The 18670-nt window shown below is 32.5% G+C and overlaps 1 protein-coding gene across 2 annotated transcripts; it reads right to left on the bottom strand.

Moving 5' to 3' along the window:
• Positions 1 to 1236: 1236 nt before the first annotated feature.
• On the bottom strand, positions 1237 to 8701 carry LOC111985427 (protein trichome birefringence-like 10). 2 transcript variants are annotated; one of them, XR_002880037.2, is made up of 5 exons: positions 7678 to 8701; positions 5999 to 6388; positions 2882 to 3040; positions 1714 to 2217; positions 1237 to 1598 (listed from the first exon to the last, which is right to left on the bottom strand). XR_002880037.2 is itself a non-coding variant. In XM_065770492.1 (5 exons), exons 2-5 carry the CDS (start codon positions 8118 to 8120, stop codon positions 1842 to 1844), a joined length of 1368 nt encoding a protein of 455 aa, XP_065626564.1. In that variant the 5' UTR covers positions 8121 to 8388; positions 8636 to 8683; the 3' UTR covers positions 1237 to 1841. The 2 variants fall into 2 exon arrangements, 1 of the variants encoding a protein (XP_065626564.1); XM_065770492.1 differs by having other exon boundaries at positions 1237 to 2217; positions 7678 to 8388; positions 8636 to 8683.
• Between the last annotated feature and the right edge of the window lie 9969 nt (positions 8702 to 18670).

Here is an 18670-nt window from a genome sequence, read left to right as displayed (position 1 = left end):
AAGAAAATATTTGGTGCCCATTCTTCCTTCTTCGCCAACATGAGTATTAGAAACTCATATTCTGCTTTTACCTCAAAGACAGTAATTATAGAGAAGCATAAAAACACAGTTGAAAAGCTCACATCCATGCCATACGACCTCCAATCCAAAAAGTATGCCAAAACAAGGGGANGAAGAGAAAATTTGCGTTTCATTTTTAAATCATAGAGTTGGAAAGGTATCACCATGCAAAGCATGTCTTGCTCATATTTTTTACGTTGCCAGTATCTAAATATCCCAAATGTTGGTGGTAATTTCTGACTGCAATCCTTGAAGAATTATTGGCCTTATAGCGAGTGTCCTACACTATCCCCTGACAAACACCCAGAGAAAGAGGTATTCTATTATTTCAGAATGTTCTGAGCCATTTTGCTCAACTTCTGTTCCACCAGTTTTATTTTCTTTTGATATTTCATATTATATTCTGGTGTGTGCAGAAGTCACTCTCCTTATTGCTTCAAGCAATTAGCAACAATCACAAATTTTCAAAGAGGTAAAGCTAATAGAAAATGAAGTTAAATGTGATGAAGTGTGTACACAAAGTCTTTAATTGCAATTGGTGGAAGTCTTGAAAGAATCTACAGTGATGAATATGAAGTGTGCCACCCGTATGCATATGATGAATTAAGAATGATGTGAATGGAGTGCAAAATTCTCTATTAATTCAAGTATGTCTGTTATTTGACCATCTGTGATCAAGGAGTACCATTTAAGCCAACTATGTGTGTAAATTTGAGTTGATGTTATTGGATATGTGTTAATTCAGGTTGACAGGTTATGTTATTGGATATGTTATTGGATATGTTTTTGCCTTTTAATATGAGTCTTGACAGGTTTTTTTTTTTTTTTTTTTTTTGTTATTGGATATGTGTTTTTTTTTTTAATTTGAACGTAACGGTTGAGTTTTTTTTTTTTTTTTTTATTTGAACGGATCAGGTTTTGAGTTCTTTATTTATTATTTTTTTTAAGGTGACAGGTTCTAAGTTTTTATTTTTATTTATTTTTATTAAAATGTTAAATGGAAAATATGGATTTAAAAAAATATGACAGTTGAATAGGAGCTGATGAAAATGTTACCGTTGATTAGAACAAGAAGGGGGGGGGGGGGGGGGAGTGCAAGAGAACTCAAGATTCTTCTCCTGCCAAAAACACTAAGAAAGCATGGGAAAGCGGGATGCTTTAGGTTAGCATAAGATATTCTAAAACACTCAATATTCTTTTGCTTCATACTTTCCATTAACAAAATGGACAGAAAAGAGAACTGAATTTTCTGGAATGTTTTTTCTATATACAAAATTTAAGTAAGAAATATCAGCAACATTACACCTTTTTTTTTTCTTTTTTTCTGTTCTTTCTGAAGAATTACATCATATGCCAAAAACCAAAAACCTGTATGTGTGTATATCTCTTCACAACTATCAAGTTTGCCTCAAGAAGGCCTCCTAAACACATTCTGACACTAAAATTTACCACCCTCCTGTTCAAGCTTTGTGTCTAGTGACCAAAAATGTGCCCCCAAGCATTCCCTCAGAAAGCACCCAACAGTTAATGCATATCATCTGTTGACCAGTCACAGAATACATCAGTAAAGAGGGAAAAATCTTATCAAAAATAAGAATATATTGTATTTACTGGTTTGCAACAACATTTCCCAAATGCTGAGTCAAAACGTGCCTGTTCAACTGACCAGAATGGAGCTTTCCCCAACTCAGCTTTATATTCGATAATTTCACCGGTTGTCAAACAGTAACATCATTATAAGTTGAGTTCCTCTAATTGTGCTGGTGTAAATTAGGAAGCTGTCATGATGGAGGTTGAGAAGGTTTTGTTGAATTTCGTCTCCCAAAGGATTCCCTCTTGAGGAGAAGTGCATAAAGAAGTTCATTCCATGAATCAGGGACACCAGGCAGGCACCAATGGCTGCAGTCTTGACGGCTGAGGGAGGCTGGCCCAGTCTCAGGCCCTAAATAGTAAACAGAAGCATGGCCATCTTTTCTCCATAATGTCATATTTGTTACTTTCAATAAATCCAGTTTCATTATTTGTGGCTTGTTTGAGCGCTCTGTTAACACATCATAGAGAATTTTGAAATGGTTGTCTGAATCAGAAACTGGAAGTGAGCCAAAGTCAGGTAGTGTTTCTAAGTGACAACCACCACCAGAATTCCAATCACCGCCTCTGTTACATCCAACCAAGTTTTCAGTTCAAAATCAAATTTTGTTATAAGTGATGAAAAATAACAATCATAACTACCAATAGACATAAAGGGAATAAAAGCATTTTATCTCTTGTGGACTAAACAACGAATCTCAGAACTAGTAATATTTTTTGGAAGTTTCCACTGACACTTGTTCATACTTCGTCAGCTATGTGACAAAATATAACGGATGAAAGGATTCAGGTTGCCACACCCTAATAATTGGGAAGAGGATAATTATAACATCCTGTTTATTTTATTTGAGATGTATTTTTAAAGAGTCCAAAGCCACAACTTATCAATCTAGAAAAGTCCTCCAGTAGAAATATTTTAGAATTAGCTACCCATGGAGATATCTGGAATTAGAATCTTTTGGTGTTGCAAATCATACAAATGTTACCAGCATATGCTAAAACCACAACAGACCTCCAAAGCTAAAAATTCAAACTTCTTTTTTATTCGTAAGTAACACGAACACCCAATGGGTTTTGAACCTAACCTCACCATCCACCCACACTTGTGAGAGGAGGAAGTGCAATTTGAGAAATATTTCATTGGCAATTCAAATTGAATTATTAGGTGATATGGAGGTAGATAATGAGACAAAAATCAAAGAGACTACCAGAAAAAGGTGACAAGGAAAACCTGAAATGCACAGCAGAATAGGTTCGGAAGAGGACATAAGTCTTGCTCATGTTTACTTGGCTACCAATCCAATCCATTACGGTCTCAAGTGATCGTTGGTATGCACTATCAACACTCATATTCATCTTCACCTCCTCACCTTCTTGGAAGTAACAACCCCTAACAAATAAATACAAATATCACACATCATAATACTATTATAGCTTGAAGCAATGGTGCCTATACATCAAGAGTAGATAAATCCCTGCAAACAATGACCTTCTGCTTTAACTCCTGAGTTTTTCAGTTTCATGAGGGATACATAACCAAATGTAGACTCTAATATTTATTGCACACAGAGCCTATACAATTTTGTTTTCAAAATCTCAATAACTGTAGCCAGAAATTCTTCATATACAGTTCCCAAAGAAAATTTTAGAACCACAAAAAGAGAGATGAGAAAAAAAGCAAAAGCAATAAGATAGAGAGATGAGATCAAAGTGGCCTTGAATAGAGTTAAGCAGAGTAATAAGAATTTCTGTCCACTATTACCTATAATCTTGAGGGGGGAAAGGACAGTTGCCAAACATTTGCCACCATAGGAATCCCAATACTTTAGATGACAGTCCCTTGTATTAACTGTCAGTGCTTAATGCTTATAGTTTATGAACCATTACTGCTGCTAAAACTGTCCATGTTAATTGGAAGTAAAACTTGTATACCTTAAATAGATGTGGTTTAGGGGGAAAATGTTGGAATTGGATTTAATTTTTGTTTTTCCACCGTTATTTTTCAATATTAGTGAATGGATTTTTTATTTTTTATAAGTATATTAGTGAATGGTGTTTCAAGTGGATTCTTTGATGGTAGTAAAGGGTTACTATTGGGTGACCCTCTCTCTCCTCTTCTGTGTGTTCCAATTATAGGAAGTCTTCATAAAATTGGTTTCAAGGGCAATTGAAGGGTAATACTTAAAACAGATTCACCCTTATCATACAAATGGGGAACCTTTGATGATATCACATCTTTTTTTTGGCCAATGGCACTCATCTATCATCATTTCCTTTGCATGCTGGTGTGGCAAATAGGATGGGAAATTCACATGGATTTTCTGTGGGGTGGTACAGGTGAAGATCACAAGTTCCATTTGGTGAACTGGTAAATGTTTTGCTCTCCTATGCAAAGTAGAGGGTTTAGAGATTAAGAAGCTTGTAACATTTAACAAAGCTCTCCTACGCAAATGGCTGTGGAGGTATGTTGTGAACCAGGATGCGTTATAGAGGAAGCTAATAGATATTCTCCACAGCACCTCTCAGGGTGGTTGGTGCTTGTTTACAGCAGGGGAGGCTTATGGAGTGTGCTTATGGAAACATATTAGACTTGGTTAGGACAATTTTGTTAAATTTGCAAGATTTGAAGTGGAAGATGGTTCCAAGATCCACTTCGCCACAGGTTGCTTCACTTGGATGGTTTGGTTGGACCACTGCCCTAGGGCAATTTTTGACAATGGACAACTTAAGGAGACGTGAAATAATAGTTATGGACTAGTGTTGCATGTGCAAAGCTAAGAGTGAAGATGTGGAGCATTCAATTCTACACCATCCAATAGCTCATGAGTTATGGACTCTGAATTTCTGTCTCTTTGGGATTAGTTGAGTGATCACAAGTCAGTAGTTGCTCTCATGGCATGCTAGAAAGGAAACTTGGTAAACAAGCTTCTGGTGAGATTTGGAAGTCAATTCTGATGTGCTTAATGTGAAGGGGAAAAAAAGGAAGACGAAAAAGAAGAAATAGACACACTTTTGAGGGAAAGGAGTGTTCAATTAAGCAATTCAAGTTTGCATTTCTCCAGTCCCTACCTTAGTGGACATCAATTTCTACCTCTTTTTAAGTTTTAACACCTCCACTTTCATTGACTTAGCTTCTAGGAACTTTACCCAATACTATTGAACTGTTCAAGAATGACTAAGTTTTTGGTAGGCAGCAACCGTTTCTAAAGAGGTGGGAAGAAACTAACATCGAATCTGTCCTCAAGCTGAAAACAGCACCATGAACACTAAACGTGAACAGTAACATGAATGATGACAAAATGCTGAGAAGACAAGCAATGGAGAAGAGAAAGGGAGGGGAAAAAAATTAAGGCCAACATGTCTCTCATGCTTAAACACTTAATTTTTACTCAACTCTTATCAAATTCTTAAATTTTCCTAATAGAACTAGAAATCTTGCTTGAACTAGTAAACAAACTTCTAGAGGCATCGATATGCTCTTTAAAAGCATCATTAGAATCTTCTTTTCTTATCCCCTTGTTTCTTTGGAAATCATATCTAGCCTTCGCTAGTTTGGAATATGAAGATCAAATATGAAACTAGAAGCACATCTCCATCTAAGTCAGCCTTCAAAAACCATATAGGCAATATCTGTTCATGATATCCTCCTCATTATTTGCTCATTGGACTCAATAATTGAACTAGATTTTGAGGGTGAACCATGGTATCAATCCTAACCTTTCCCATATTAAAAGTTTATATGAGGTCTAATGATATTAGATTTATGAACTATCTTTTAATTGATTCCAATTTATGCCTTTAATTTATAATTTCAAATTTACACCTTTACTGAAAAATTATATTATATGCTAATGAACAGCACCAAAGAACCTTCTTTCCAATTAATTGTTTCATCTATAACTAACACAAAATAATATGTGTGTGTCGGAGTTGACTCCCCATGTGAAGTTATGGTAACTGAATCATATGTATCTTGGCACCAATCGTCCTTACCAAGGATAGAGCAGAGCTTCCTCAAACACATCTCAATGGTGCAAATTTACTTGCACTAGACTTTTTCTCATACTAAATTCCAACCTCCATGGAAAATTTAAAAAAAAAGATAGTCATATGCTTTTCTCTTACTAAAGTCACAAGCTAAGACCTTGATTATCAATCAAATTGCTAAATTTTAAGAAACTTGTCATTTAGCTTGTGGGTTTTCAGCCTTCTATTTAATTTTGTAGATTCATTAAATTTCTTCCTGATATCCATATCCCTATGTTGTTGATGGGAAATGAAAATAGATATGAAATGAATGCAATTAAACCAGAAATTAGGAAAAATTTATCGGATAGAATATATTTACTCTCTTATAGTCTTCCCATGATTCCACCAATGCCCAGCATTCAAAATCAGCACATCTGCATCTCTCCACTTGTTAGAAATCCAGTCAATTTTATCCACTTTCAGAGTTACCTTCACCTTTTTTGGAGAACCAGCAGGAGCCCGGCCCTGAACTACTAGAAATGGAGATCTGTAGTATTCAACTGTGCAGTTGAAGTCAACAAATTTGAACACCAAGAAGCCTGAGTGCTTTGTAATTGGGTTCCCATTCACCTCATAGATAGAAGTCTTATTAGGAACAGCAGAGGAGAGCATGCAGAGGAGGGACTCCCATTGGTTCCTTCCAATTGAGTCACCAACAAATACAACCCGCCTATTTCGCAGCATTTCCAACATCTTCCCCGCAACAAATCTATTCTCAAGACAAAGGAGAGAACCACAAATAAGATTTTTAGAGAACCACAAATAAGATTTTCACCTTCCAACAAACTAATTATGTCAAGAACAAAATTCTTTGTACAGAAACAGTTGAACATAGGAAAAGCTTCATTTAAGCCACAAGGTTGACAATCCCAAAACATATAAGAGAAATCACAAGGACTGAATTGCAATGCTATGAAATATGAAAAGTTTAGTATTAACTATTAATTGCATGTAAAATAGGAACATACTTCTACTCACACTTGAAGACAAACAAAATGAAGACAAAGAACAGTATCACTAAGATTGTTTTGGGCACATGAGTTTGATATGGGAGACTACTAAACTAAATAACAACAACAAACAAAGCCTTAGTCCCAAAATTTTGGGGTCGGCTATGGATCCTCAACAGATTAGTTAGGGACGGCCATATGTATTATTTTCCTCCATTCTACTCTTTCTAAAGTCATACTCTCTATTACACCCTTAATTGGCATGTCTTTTTTTATTACTTCTACTAATGTAATTTTTAGTCTTCCTCTACCTTCTTATAGTACTAAAAGGAATGGTACCAAAAAAGGAAAAAAAGAAAAAAAGAATAGAAAAGAAAAGAAAAAAAAGGCCTGAATTGTAGCTAACTTACACATCGGTACTTATAAAAATAAAATGAAATAAAAAACCTCACCACTTGAAACCAAAGCTGAAAGTTCACGGGTTCAGATAAGCAACAGATTAGAAAAAACCAACAAGCTGTACAGAAATCAAAATCACTCCAACAGACAATGGCAAGGACACCATCAATCAATAAAACATAACTTAAAGAGAGGAAACAATAGACAAAGCCATAATCCTGTCTTAAGGCTTAGATAGCAGTACCCAAAAAAAAAAAACCTCTTCTTTGTTGCAGCTTAGAAAAAAGAATTTACAACACAACCAATTGATCATAAACTAATCCACATGCATATATCAAAATAACCATATCATTCCCGATTCTACACAAGTAGTTTTGACAGATTAAAGTTTAAAACAAGGGGAAAAAGACCAAAAACAAACAAACAAAAAAATATTGAATTCCCGATAAGAAAGTTTAGAGGCCTCCTCTTCACAATGGTCTAATACACCTATTACTTTACCTGATGCAAAATCTCCTTTCTTTGGAAAAACCAATAAACAACATGACATTCAAAATTTGCTTAATAATGATACTATTTCTTCTAAATTTTCTCAGCAACCAAACTGAAGCTAAACAAGAAAAAACAAAGAGATGAACATGTACAAAACCTGGGCAAGTTGCAATCTTTGGGCTGCCAACGCCACATAGTGTAGAAACTATCAGGCCTACCATTCTCAGTGCACCTAAAACCTCCATCCAAGAAAGGACAATCCTGGGACTGATAGAGTGGATAGCTCTCATCCCAAACCCAATTCCCATCAAAGATATCACAGACATCACCAGCTTCATCAAGAAAATCCAGACTTACACTCACATTGGCTGCTGCTGATGTAGAAGAAGATAATGGACCATACAAATTAAGCGAGGTGATTCCTCTAGCAACAGTGTGGTAATCCAAGTAATAGAAGCAACTAATGAAGAGAAGGGTGACCAGAAAGAAGCCAAGAATGGCTAGTGAAGGCTCAAGAGGGTTCAAGCGCTTAAATTTCTTGAAGAAATCCAAGTGAGTCATTGTGCCTTCTTGGTCTTTTGAAGTTGTGCTCTTTGTCATCTCTTTGGATAGATGATTAAAAGAAAGATGCGTATGTTATACAATGGTCTAAAGGGTGTTCTAAAATGTTGGTTTTAGAGAGAGAGAGAGAGAGAGCATTAATGTCAAAAACTGCTTTGCACTATAGGGATTCTTTTCTTTTTCTTTGGTTCAGCTAGCTATTGTCAAAAACAAGAAAATGAAATGCTTTTATAAACATTCAGAACGTTGCTGTTTTCTTCTTTATTATATAGTCTTGTAACTCAACTATTAAAAACATAATTATCACCTGCAAAAAATAAAAAATAAAAAATAATTATCAGAAAAAGAAGACAAAGTCATAATCTTTACCAAAAAAAACAAAATCCCAGACTTCAGAAATCTTCAAATGTAAAAGAAAGCAATTATATTATTATCTAAAAAATTCAAATTAAAAAATTGATTTTTAGATTCTTCAACCATATAAAATCACAATATTTAAAACAAAACGAGAACTTTATAATAAGTGATGGACACAGACAGAGCCAGTTGCTAACAGTTTGAGAAGGAGGGAGAGGGAGAGAGAGAGAGAGAGAGAGAGTCTGAGGTTAGTTTAGTTAAGGGGTTTGGGTGTGGAAGTGGGGTTAAGAAAGTGGACTAAAATCTGAGGCCACGACAAACATGCTACAGTGACAACGATATTGTGAGAAAAGAACATAATTATGTTGTGCCGCCAATACCCTTTTGGAGTTCACATATTTATTAACGACCCCAGATTTTTTGTGAAAATTAAATTATTTAGAGTATTTTTTGGTACACATCTTTTTCTTTTTTTTCTTTTTCTTTTTTTAGCATAAAAAGGGACCCTACTTGTGCTATTTGTATATGAAATGCATATTTTTGAAAAAACGGTAACTCTTTTTTATTTAGGCAAGAGAAGTAAAAAAACCTTGTAAATAAATTAGTTGTCACCTCTGTTGTTTTTAAATGAGATATTAATGTTCAAATCCACACTTTCTTCTACTATCAAATTAAAATATATATATATATATATATTAATGAAATTTAGTTTAATTGACATTTCATTTTTAACGATGAAAAAATTATTCTATACATTTGGTATACTAAACTTCTATTTCATATAAAAGTATGTCTTATGAGAACCACAAGTAAGAGTCATTTTTATATGAAAGGATGTGAAATAGACTAGTTGTAGTTAATAATTTTAATATTGTTAGCATGTTTGAGTTTTTTTTTTTTTTTTTTGACAATTTTTTTAAGTGCTATGTTCACAATATTTTCACTATAAATCATATGTGAAAAGTTATTATTGGTTCTAATTTGAACTCAAAACTTAAATTAATTTTTTAACCATCCGTAGTAACTAATAACAACATGTCACTTAGGATTTATAATAAAAATGTTGTGAAAATATTGTGGACATAGCATTTCTCTTTTTCTTATCACATCCACTGGTTAGTTCAATATCTAAATGAGGATTAGGTTTGCAATAACACCATTGTTAACATTCAGATTAATTTTGAAGTAATTATAAGTCTTAAATCCACATAATTATGATTAGTTATATGGATATTTATACACCTTAAATAGAAACAAAACTCAAATAAAATAAAAATAGAAACAAATCTCTAAACTGTCTCCCTAACAGCCATGTCTTTCCTTAAATTTTTTTTTCAAATCGTCAACGCCATATTTGCCCCTTTCACATTAAATACCGTAGTCTGTGCACCTAACTCTTCCCATATGGCCATATGTACTATTACATTTTCTTTTTTCAGTGCTCTTTATTTGCATATTTTATTCATTGTTATTATTATTATTGAATCTTGGCCATCCAAGAATTTCCTTTATTTAGGTGGTAGTTGCCTAGATATTTATACGCAATAAATGTATTTCTAAAACAACAAAAGCTTCAAATTAGGATTTGATTTTTCCAATTTATTTATTTATTGTGAGAACAAGTTAGAAATTTTCTTTCATGATTAGTTACATCAGCAGCCAAATCTGCAGTGATCAAAATAAGGAACTTATTCCATGCCAATCTTTAAACTATATAGAACGCAAATTAAGGATGTAGATTTTTTTCTTTCTGAGAAGAAAATTAAGGATGTAGATAGTTGTACTTTTATGTAAGGGGGAAAGAATTATTTAAAATGTAAGTGCACCGTGCACAAACATGTGAGTAGGACAAAGAAATCAAATTCTTTGTTTACATTATATTATGGAAAATAAGATAAAAAGAGTAGGATTTATTTGACTTGGTTCTGATGGACAACATTTAGTGCACGTCCACCTGTGACATGAAAAAGACGAAAAAATATAATGATATTTTGGGCGGTACAGTTATTGTAAATTTAAATTGAAAGTGGGGGACTAAAAAGAATTACAAATGTACATAATAATCTAATAATTCATATGTGAGCAGCATAATAATTATTTTTAAAAAAATATAAGTTTAATTAGAATCCAAATATATCTTAGAAAAAACCCAATTAGAATTTAGTTATATGCTACCTTTTTTTTTTTTTTTTTTTGAGAAAATAGTTATATGCTACCTTGTTCACTAGAGTAGTTTTAATTAGACAGCCCACTATCTACCACTCAAAAAATAAATAAATAGAAACCTACCATTAAAACTGTTTTTTTTTTTTTTCTTGTTTTGCTACACTGATTGTCAAAATCCCAATTTAGATCTTACTATCTTACGATTTTACAATCCCACTTATCCAAAATGATCCAAATCTTTTCGATCGTTCAGGATTGGTAGGATCGTACGATTTTGATGATCCCAAAGAATCATGGTTTCTTGTAATTTTCTTTAACTTGACAGAAAGCTCAGTTGGACCAAAATGAAAAAATAACATCCCAATAGATTAAGTTTTGCTATTCTAATGTAAAGAGATAGAGTGTCTGTTGGACTCAAATAAAAAATAACATTCCAATAAAGTGTCACGTTTTGAAATTTTGCTTCTTCAAATGATGCTTACAAATGGATATAGTGATGTACAGTAATTATATCAAATTGATGCAAATTTTTGGTTTTTTTATGAATGAATATAAAATTTATGTGATTATTTAACATACTAATGTGTATTTTTTTTTTCTCAAATAATATAGGATCTTATGATCCAAGATCCGATCTTATGATCCATGATTTCATCTACCTCCCATGATCCTACGTAAGACCCTAATTTTGACAACTTTAGCTGCACCAATTAAAACAACTTCAAGGCCATAAAATATTAAAATTACTTCTAACCTGTTTCACTTTAAACTGTAATGTTAGATACAACTTCAAAGCTTGCAAGAAACGATTATGTGAAGAATCTAAGAGGCTGTTTGGCCATCTTTTTTTGGTCACTCAATTTTCGTCACTCATCACTCATCACTTATCACTCAATACTCATCACTCATCACCCATCACTCTAAAATTAATACCCGTTTGGCACATTACTGAAATGCAATAACTCAACATTTTTCACACTATTTTGTGGGCCCCAACTCTGTCACCCATTGCAGCTTTTTTTTTTTTTTTTTTTTTTCACTGGGTTCGGTGAGTTTCCCAGTGAAAAAAAAAAAAAAAAAAAAAAAAAAAAACCAAGGGAAGGTGAACCCAAGTGGAAAAAAAAAGAAGAAAAAAAAGAAGGGAGAACAGGGACTGTGAACCCAGGTAAAAAAAAAAGGAAGAAACCCAGGGACAGTGAACCCAGGTGAAAAAAAAAAAAAAAAAAAAAATGGAACCAGACCTAGGAAGTGAAAAGAAAAGAAGGAAAAAAAGAAGAAGAAGAGAGAGTAGATACCCAGACCCGTGAAAGACAAAAAGAAAAGAAAAAAAAAAAAGAGAAAAGAAGATAAAGAGGGAGCAAAAATCTGACTGTGAGACCCGCTGTGTGATGTTATTTACTAGTTTGCCATTGAAAACAGAAAACTGAAAACAGCCAAAATTTGTTTTCATTTTTCATAACTCATAACTCAAAAAATAGAGAATTGAGTATTGGAAACAGAGTTATGAAAACAAAGAAATTTTGCAGGCAAACGAGTATTCTGCTATGGGTCTCACCATTTTTGAGAATTGAGTTATGAAAATTGAGAATTGAGTCATAAAAATTGTCAATCCAAACAGCCTCTAACCCATTTTACTTTAAGCCTGTACTATTTAGATACAAGTATACAAGGCTTGACTAGCAAGAAACGATTGTGTGCAATACTATATTTTCAACCTAGTTGAAACTAATCCAAATGTGCCTATTAAAGCTTATTTTTAACTCGAATATAAATTGCAATGAAAACTGTTACCACGTTTTAAAAAATTAGACTTTCTTTTTAAATGTATTTATATAATAAATCATTTTAATAACTTGTTTGAAAAATATAAACATCAGATAAATCTACTACATTGTAATTATACAATTTATGTTAAAGAATAATATATATATATATATATATACACTACCAAAAAAAAAAAAAAAATTAAGTAAGCAAAAGGCTAAAATGAAACAATAAAAATTGAACTAACCTTTAATATGTATCTTTTTTTTTTAGAATCCTTTAATATGTATCTAAGTGTGTTTATTTTTAAACACGTCTGTGTGTATGGAGAGAATTAAAAACTAGCTTAATTAAAAGCAAGAGACTAAAAAAGAATTTTAAAAAATGTATATATGTAATAACTAAAATTTAATTTGTGGTGCACTCAAAATGAGTCGGCCGAAACTGTTGAGTTTTTATATTATAAGTGGTGGCCAAGATCGTGATTCTGCCCCTACTTCATAGAAATTCTGATTTCTGAGTGCAATCTTGAAAGGTCAAAATAATAAATAAAAGATCAATAATGTACTAATAAATGAATACAAAAATTAATGATAAAAGATCAATCACTTAATCAAATCCCAAACGTGCCTCATGCCCTCATTGCGACATTGCCTGCTAACACCTTAAAACTCTAATAAACTAAAGAAAAAAAATAATAAGATTCCAATAAATTAAACAAATGTTTTTTCAAAGCAAAATGGAGAACACTGTGATTATTCATTACATACATAACGTGCCTCATTGGGACATTAGTCACATTACCTAACAACCAAAGCTTTGATAAACAAAAGAAGATAATGGGTCCATTTGGATAGCACTTATTGTTGCTGAAAGTTGATAAAAACTGATTGTTGCTGAAAATACTGTAGCAAAATAATTTTTAAATGTGTGAATAGTATTGTGGGACCCACTTTTAATATTAAATATTGTGTGAACAGTGCGTGAACAGTACACGCATAGTATACGCACAGTGAATTTTGTTCCCCAAAGTCAAAAAAGCCAGCCAAAAAAAAAAAGAAAAAAAAGAAAACGTGAAACTGAAAACGTGCCGCAACTAAACTTGCAATCCAAACCGGGTCAATATGATCCCAATATAAATAATGTTGAGAGTTGAATATTAGCATTTGATATGTATACTGTATTGTATATGTTATGGTTGATGTGAAAGAGTAAACCTACGTTTACAAATGAAATCCTTAAAAAGACTATATTTTTATCATGTAAAAGTGTAGTACAAAACTTGTATTATAATAAACTATAATATGTGTATATATAATAGACTAAATTCTAGACTTCTAATACAAGTAAGAAATTTGTTTTACACACAAAGTAAGATTGGTTTGGACCAATTACATTAAGTTAATATGTCTAATATATTTCTAACAAATAAAAAAATAGTTTTAAAGGCGAAATGGAATTTGAACATTGTGATTATATATATATATATATATATAGAATTTATAGAGTCAAATCTAGATGGAGAGCTTTCAGTTTCAGCTTACACAGAGATTTGGCAATTAAAGAAATCATCCAAAAATGTTTATGACAAAGACAGTGAGTTATAAATTAGGTGATACCACATTGTCATTAGCACGTCAATGTGCCTTGCTCTCATTTTCTAATTATAACGAATCCAAAGAAATGGTCGTTAGTGATATCACATTGTATTTACAATGAATCGTGCTTGTCTTGTCAATGTTTCTATAGTGCCTGCAAACCCAATCAAAAGAAAAGGATAGAGGAGAAGAATGTGGAGCATTTTTTGCATTATTGTATTTTATTTCTGTTTTCAAAACACCAGCTAATGATTTGAAAATTACCGACATGTACTTCATTCTTCTTAGACTTACGTTAATTTTTTATTGTTTTCATTTTGGTACTTTATGTTTTAATATTTCATTTTTTGGTCTCTTATGTTTGATTTCCTTCTCATATTAACCACGTCACTATTTCTGTTAATAATTTAGTTATACTAAAACCTTTTATGGGTGATGTGTCTTTATGAACAACACTTATTGGGCATTGAACGATCATATTATTGACAAAAATAGTCAATCAAGGGGTAATATACTTGCCTGATAAGTGCTGTCCATTAAGGTATGTTGCCCATATAATGTTAGGAAGCATTAAATTACTAGCGAAAATGAATGGCGAAACTAATATAAAAATGAAATCAAATATATAGGGCCAAAATAAAATTTCAGAATATAAAGGGATAGAATGAAAATAGCCCAAAATTTTAGGAGTCAAACATTTACTTTATTCTTTATTCTTTTTAATTTTTTTTGAAAGATTCTTTTTTAAATTTTTGATAAAAAACCTTTGTCTTTTTCTTGCTACGTATTTTGGACCATCTTTTAAGTTGTGTAAATGAATTAAATTCTCAATTTGATATGGGATGAAAAAGTGATTGATGTCGATATTTGAATATTTATTTAAGTAAGATTATGTTAAAAAAAAAAAAAAACCTTAATACAAACACCCACTTGGATTTCGAAGTTGTCCAACTTTATTATAAAATAAAATTAAGTTTTATGCAAGTTACCTTAAGATGCCCCTCACGATGCTTTTGTCCGGCTTATTTTTAAAACAAAATAAATTATACCAAACCAACTTTTAACTTTTAAGAGGAGGTGGGTTCCAGTTAGTTCAACTGGTAAAGTCTTTGATGGTTATATAAGAGATCTGGGGTTCAATCTCCGCCTACACCAAAAACTGATTGGTGTCTTGGGCTGATGATAAAAAGCTATCATTAGGAGCGGACGCCATAGGTTGAAACTATCTCAAAAAAAAAAAACTTTTAAGAGGAGGGGTGTGCATGGGTCGGATTGGGTTGGGTTAAGGGAATTTTTTGACCCAACTCATCATAGTGGGTTAGAAAAAAGTCAACCCAACCCAACCCACATGGGTCGGGTTGGGTCGAGCTAAACCTATGGGTTAGGCAATTTTTTTATTAGTACTATTATTAAATTGAGCAAAAAAAATATAAATATAAATATATTAAAAAAAAACCCTAAAATTAGTATCAATGTAACTCCTTAAAGACAAAAAACACTAATGACTAAACAACAATAGTAATTTACTAGGGTTTGTGTGAACTAATTGACTTTTATATAAGATAGGGAGCACTGGTTATTTAAAAAAAACAATTATTAATTATATAATATATTTTAAATATATGGGTGGCTCGAGTCGGGTTTGGTGGGTTTAAAATTTTATGACCCGAACCCAAACTGATTTGCCATAAAAAAAAAAAAAAAAAATTGTAACCCAACCCAACCCACTAAATCTTAAACACAAACCCAACCCGGTAGATTGGGTTGGGTCGGGTCAGTTTGGCAGGTTGGCTGTACACCCCTATTTAAGAGTTTATAACTTCAAATGTCATCCTTAAAAAATACAAAATAAAAAGAAGAAGAGGGGAGAGAGATAGTTTAATTGACTTGATAAAAGAAAATAATTATTTTATTATATAAAAAAAAAAAAATAATGTGAAGCTCGCCATGAGTAAGACTCTTGATATAGAAGGATTTAAGATTGCCAAAATCAGGATCCTACATAGAATCGTGAAAGGTAGGTGGGATCGTGGATCGTAAGATCCTATACTATTTGATAAAAAAAATACATTGGTATATTAAATAATCACATAAATTATACATTCATTCATAAATTTGCATCCATTTGATGTAATCATCATACATCACTACATCCATTTGTAAGTATCATTTAAAGAGACCAAAAATCTCAGAACGCGTCACTCTATTGGGATGTTATTTTTCATTTGGGGTCCAATTGACACTCTCAATCTATTTACATTAGAATAACAAAACTTGGTCTGTTGGGATGTTATTTTTTATTTGGGTCCAACTGAGCCTTCTATCAAATTGAAGAAGATTACAAGAAACCAGGATCGTTTGGGATTGTTAGAACGATCCTACCGATCTTGAATGATTGCAAAATTTCTTGAAAGATTCGGGTCGTTTTGGGTATATGGGATTGTAAAATCTAAGATCATAGGATCTAGATTAGGATTTTGACAACCATGGAAGGATTAAAATATTCTTGATGTATTTATCTTGTGAGTCTTGTCCTTGAAAAAATGCCACTGAATAAATAATGGTTGATTTGAATCAACAGATTTAATTTTAGAGTGGAGGATTATTCTTCTAAACTTGCCTTAAGATAATCAAATGAACTAAAATTACAGAATAATAATAATTCATTTTTATTCTATAATTTTACATACACAAAAGGGTAAATTACAGAGTTACCATGCACAATATTTAGTGACACTTCAATTATGAATTTTCATTAACTTTACTAGAATTATTTGATAAATATCAAAATCATCCACCGAAAAAGAATTAGATAAAAATATTGTTTTATACAGACATTTCCAATTATCCCTCTAATTTTCTTTTTATACTACTCATTTGTGCATTAAAGTTAACAAAATTGACCACGTAGTTAATATTTTGTTAAGTAATTAAGGAAAATAAGAGGCGTACATAAAGGCCTTATAAGTATTAGCCCCAAACTCACCCTAAAAGAAGCACTTTTATTTTATTTTTAGAAGCATCCCAAAAGGAGTACTCATCTCCCAAGAAAATGCTTCAAGTAGTTAATCACAGGAGAACTAAGCATAAGAGCAACCATATCAAGTCTTGTATAGTCTTCTAAAATAGAAAAAAGGTACTCATTTTACATATTTTGAGCAAAAAAAATCAACATCAGTGGGTGTAAAAATGTGTAAAGATGTGCAAATATTTCCATGAGCTATAATAACCATGTATATTTACACGATTACTATAGCTCGTCTATCTATTAATTTATTATTTTTTTTCTCTCTCCTCACCTCACTCTCTTCTTTTCAGCTTCTACTCTCACCTCTCTCTTCGGTCCCTCAGTTCCTCAGTCTAGCCTCCTCCATTCCCTGAGAGCGAAGCCTTTCTTAGTCTCCATCTTCATCGGAGGGGGCGAAATCAAACCGTCTGATCTAGGAAGAGGTGTCGTTGTTGTTGTGGAAGATCGGTGAATCAGTGGCCGAGTCCTTGAGTGGGTTAGAGTTGGTGATCTGGTAAACGGAGAACATGGTGTCCTCTTTGTTGGCATCGACTTCTGCCTAAATGGGTCTGATCAACCTTCGCTCCGATCAATTTTGGGTTTCGGCTTGAATGGCTATGGGTTTCGGCTTGATCTGGGCTTTGATCAACCATGAGAATGAGAAACAAAAAAAAAAATCACAAAGCTTTAGTCTGAGAGATTTGGGTTTTAGCTTGATGGTGGCTGGGTGATGATGACGGTGGTTGGGTTTAAGAGAGAGAGAGAGAGAGAGAGAGAGAGGCAGTGGGAGAGAGAGAGAGGCCATGAGTAAGAAAATAATAAAAAATGTAAAAGAATGAATATTTTATTGAACAAATGTGTAAAATAGATCAACTAATGTAAGTATTTTGTAAAAGTGGATATGTAAAATAGAAAAAGTAGGTCTTTTTCTTGCAAAATAGACAGAAAATTTGGACAAATTGATGTGGTTGCTCTAACAAAATAAAACATAGGATGATTCCATATTTTAGCTTTTAAGGGTATACCACATGGTGATGCTGATAACTATTTGTCCCAAAAATTCAAAAAAAGTATGGAATGAGTTGAAAATTTTATTCATTTCATGTCATCGTGATGTTCTTGAGATTTGTACAAGGGCTTGAATGATAATGGTTGTTGATAATAAAGTTCAATTGATTTATTTCAAAGCAGAATCAAAATGAGATTAGATTACATAGCTTTCCCTTTCAAAATTAAATTCGACCATCATTAATCTCTTCTTTGACCTTTTCTTAGTAAATTGATATTTCCAATTTGGTACACGATGGGTTTGTTCGTGTAACCAGGTACAATTTAGGAAATTAGGTGTTAATTATCATGTGATAGTACGAACAAATGCCATACCAGCAGGGCATACATACATTTGGTTAAGTGGGTCGACCAATCTTTATTAATTTGGAAGCCCAATGAAGGTTTTAGCCCAACATGATTCCTTATATTTTATCTCTCAAAAGTTTGTGTAACAAATAATAATGTTCAAACCATTTAAGGGGGCAAATTCTTGAATCACATAAAGACTCAAGCCAATTAGGTGTTTGGTTCATGCACAGCATAATATAAAAGGAAATAGAGAGGGGTAAAGTAAAGAACAATACAGTCTACTATTGAATAAATGAAGTAAAAGATAAATAAATAAATAAAGGTGAATTGCATTATGA

Source organism: Quercus suber, unplaced genomic scaffold, assembly GCF_002906115.3.
Source record: "Quercus suber isolate HL8 unplaced genomic scaffold, Cork oak 2.0 scaffold_32, whole genome shotgun sequence".
NCBI lineage: Eukaryota > Viridiplantae > Streptophyta > Magnoliopsida > Fagales > Fagaceae > Quercus > Quercus suber.
This window is presented reverse-complemented; position numbering and strand designations above follow the sequence as displayed.

Excerpts from the sequence above, each read along its gene's own strand:
- LOC111985427 (XM_065770492.1), bottom strand. The coding sequence starts at position 8,120 with ATGACAAAGAGCACAACTTCAAAAGACCAAGAAGGCACAATGACTCAC. Across the intron at positions 3,041-5,998 it reads CATGGGAAGACTATAAGAGA|GGGTTGTTACTTCCAAGAAG; the intron begins GTAAATATATTC and ends TTTATTTGTTAG. Across the intron at positions 2,218-2,881 it reads TATTCTGCTGTGCATTTCAG|AGGCGGTGATTGGAATTCTG; the intron begins GTTTTCCTTGTC and ends TGGATGTAACAG.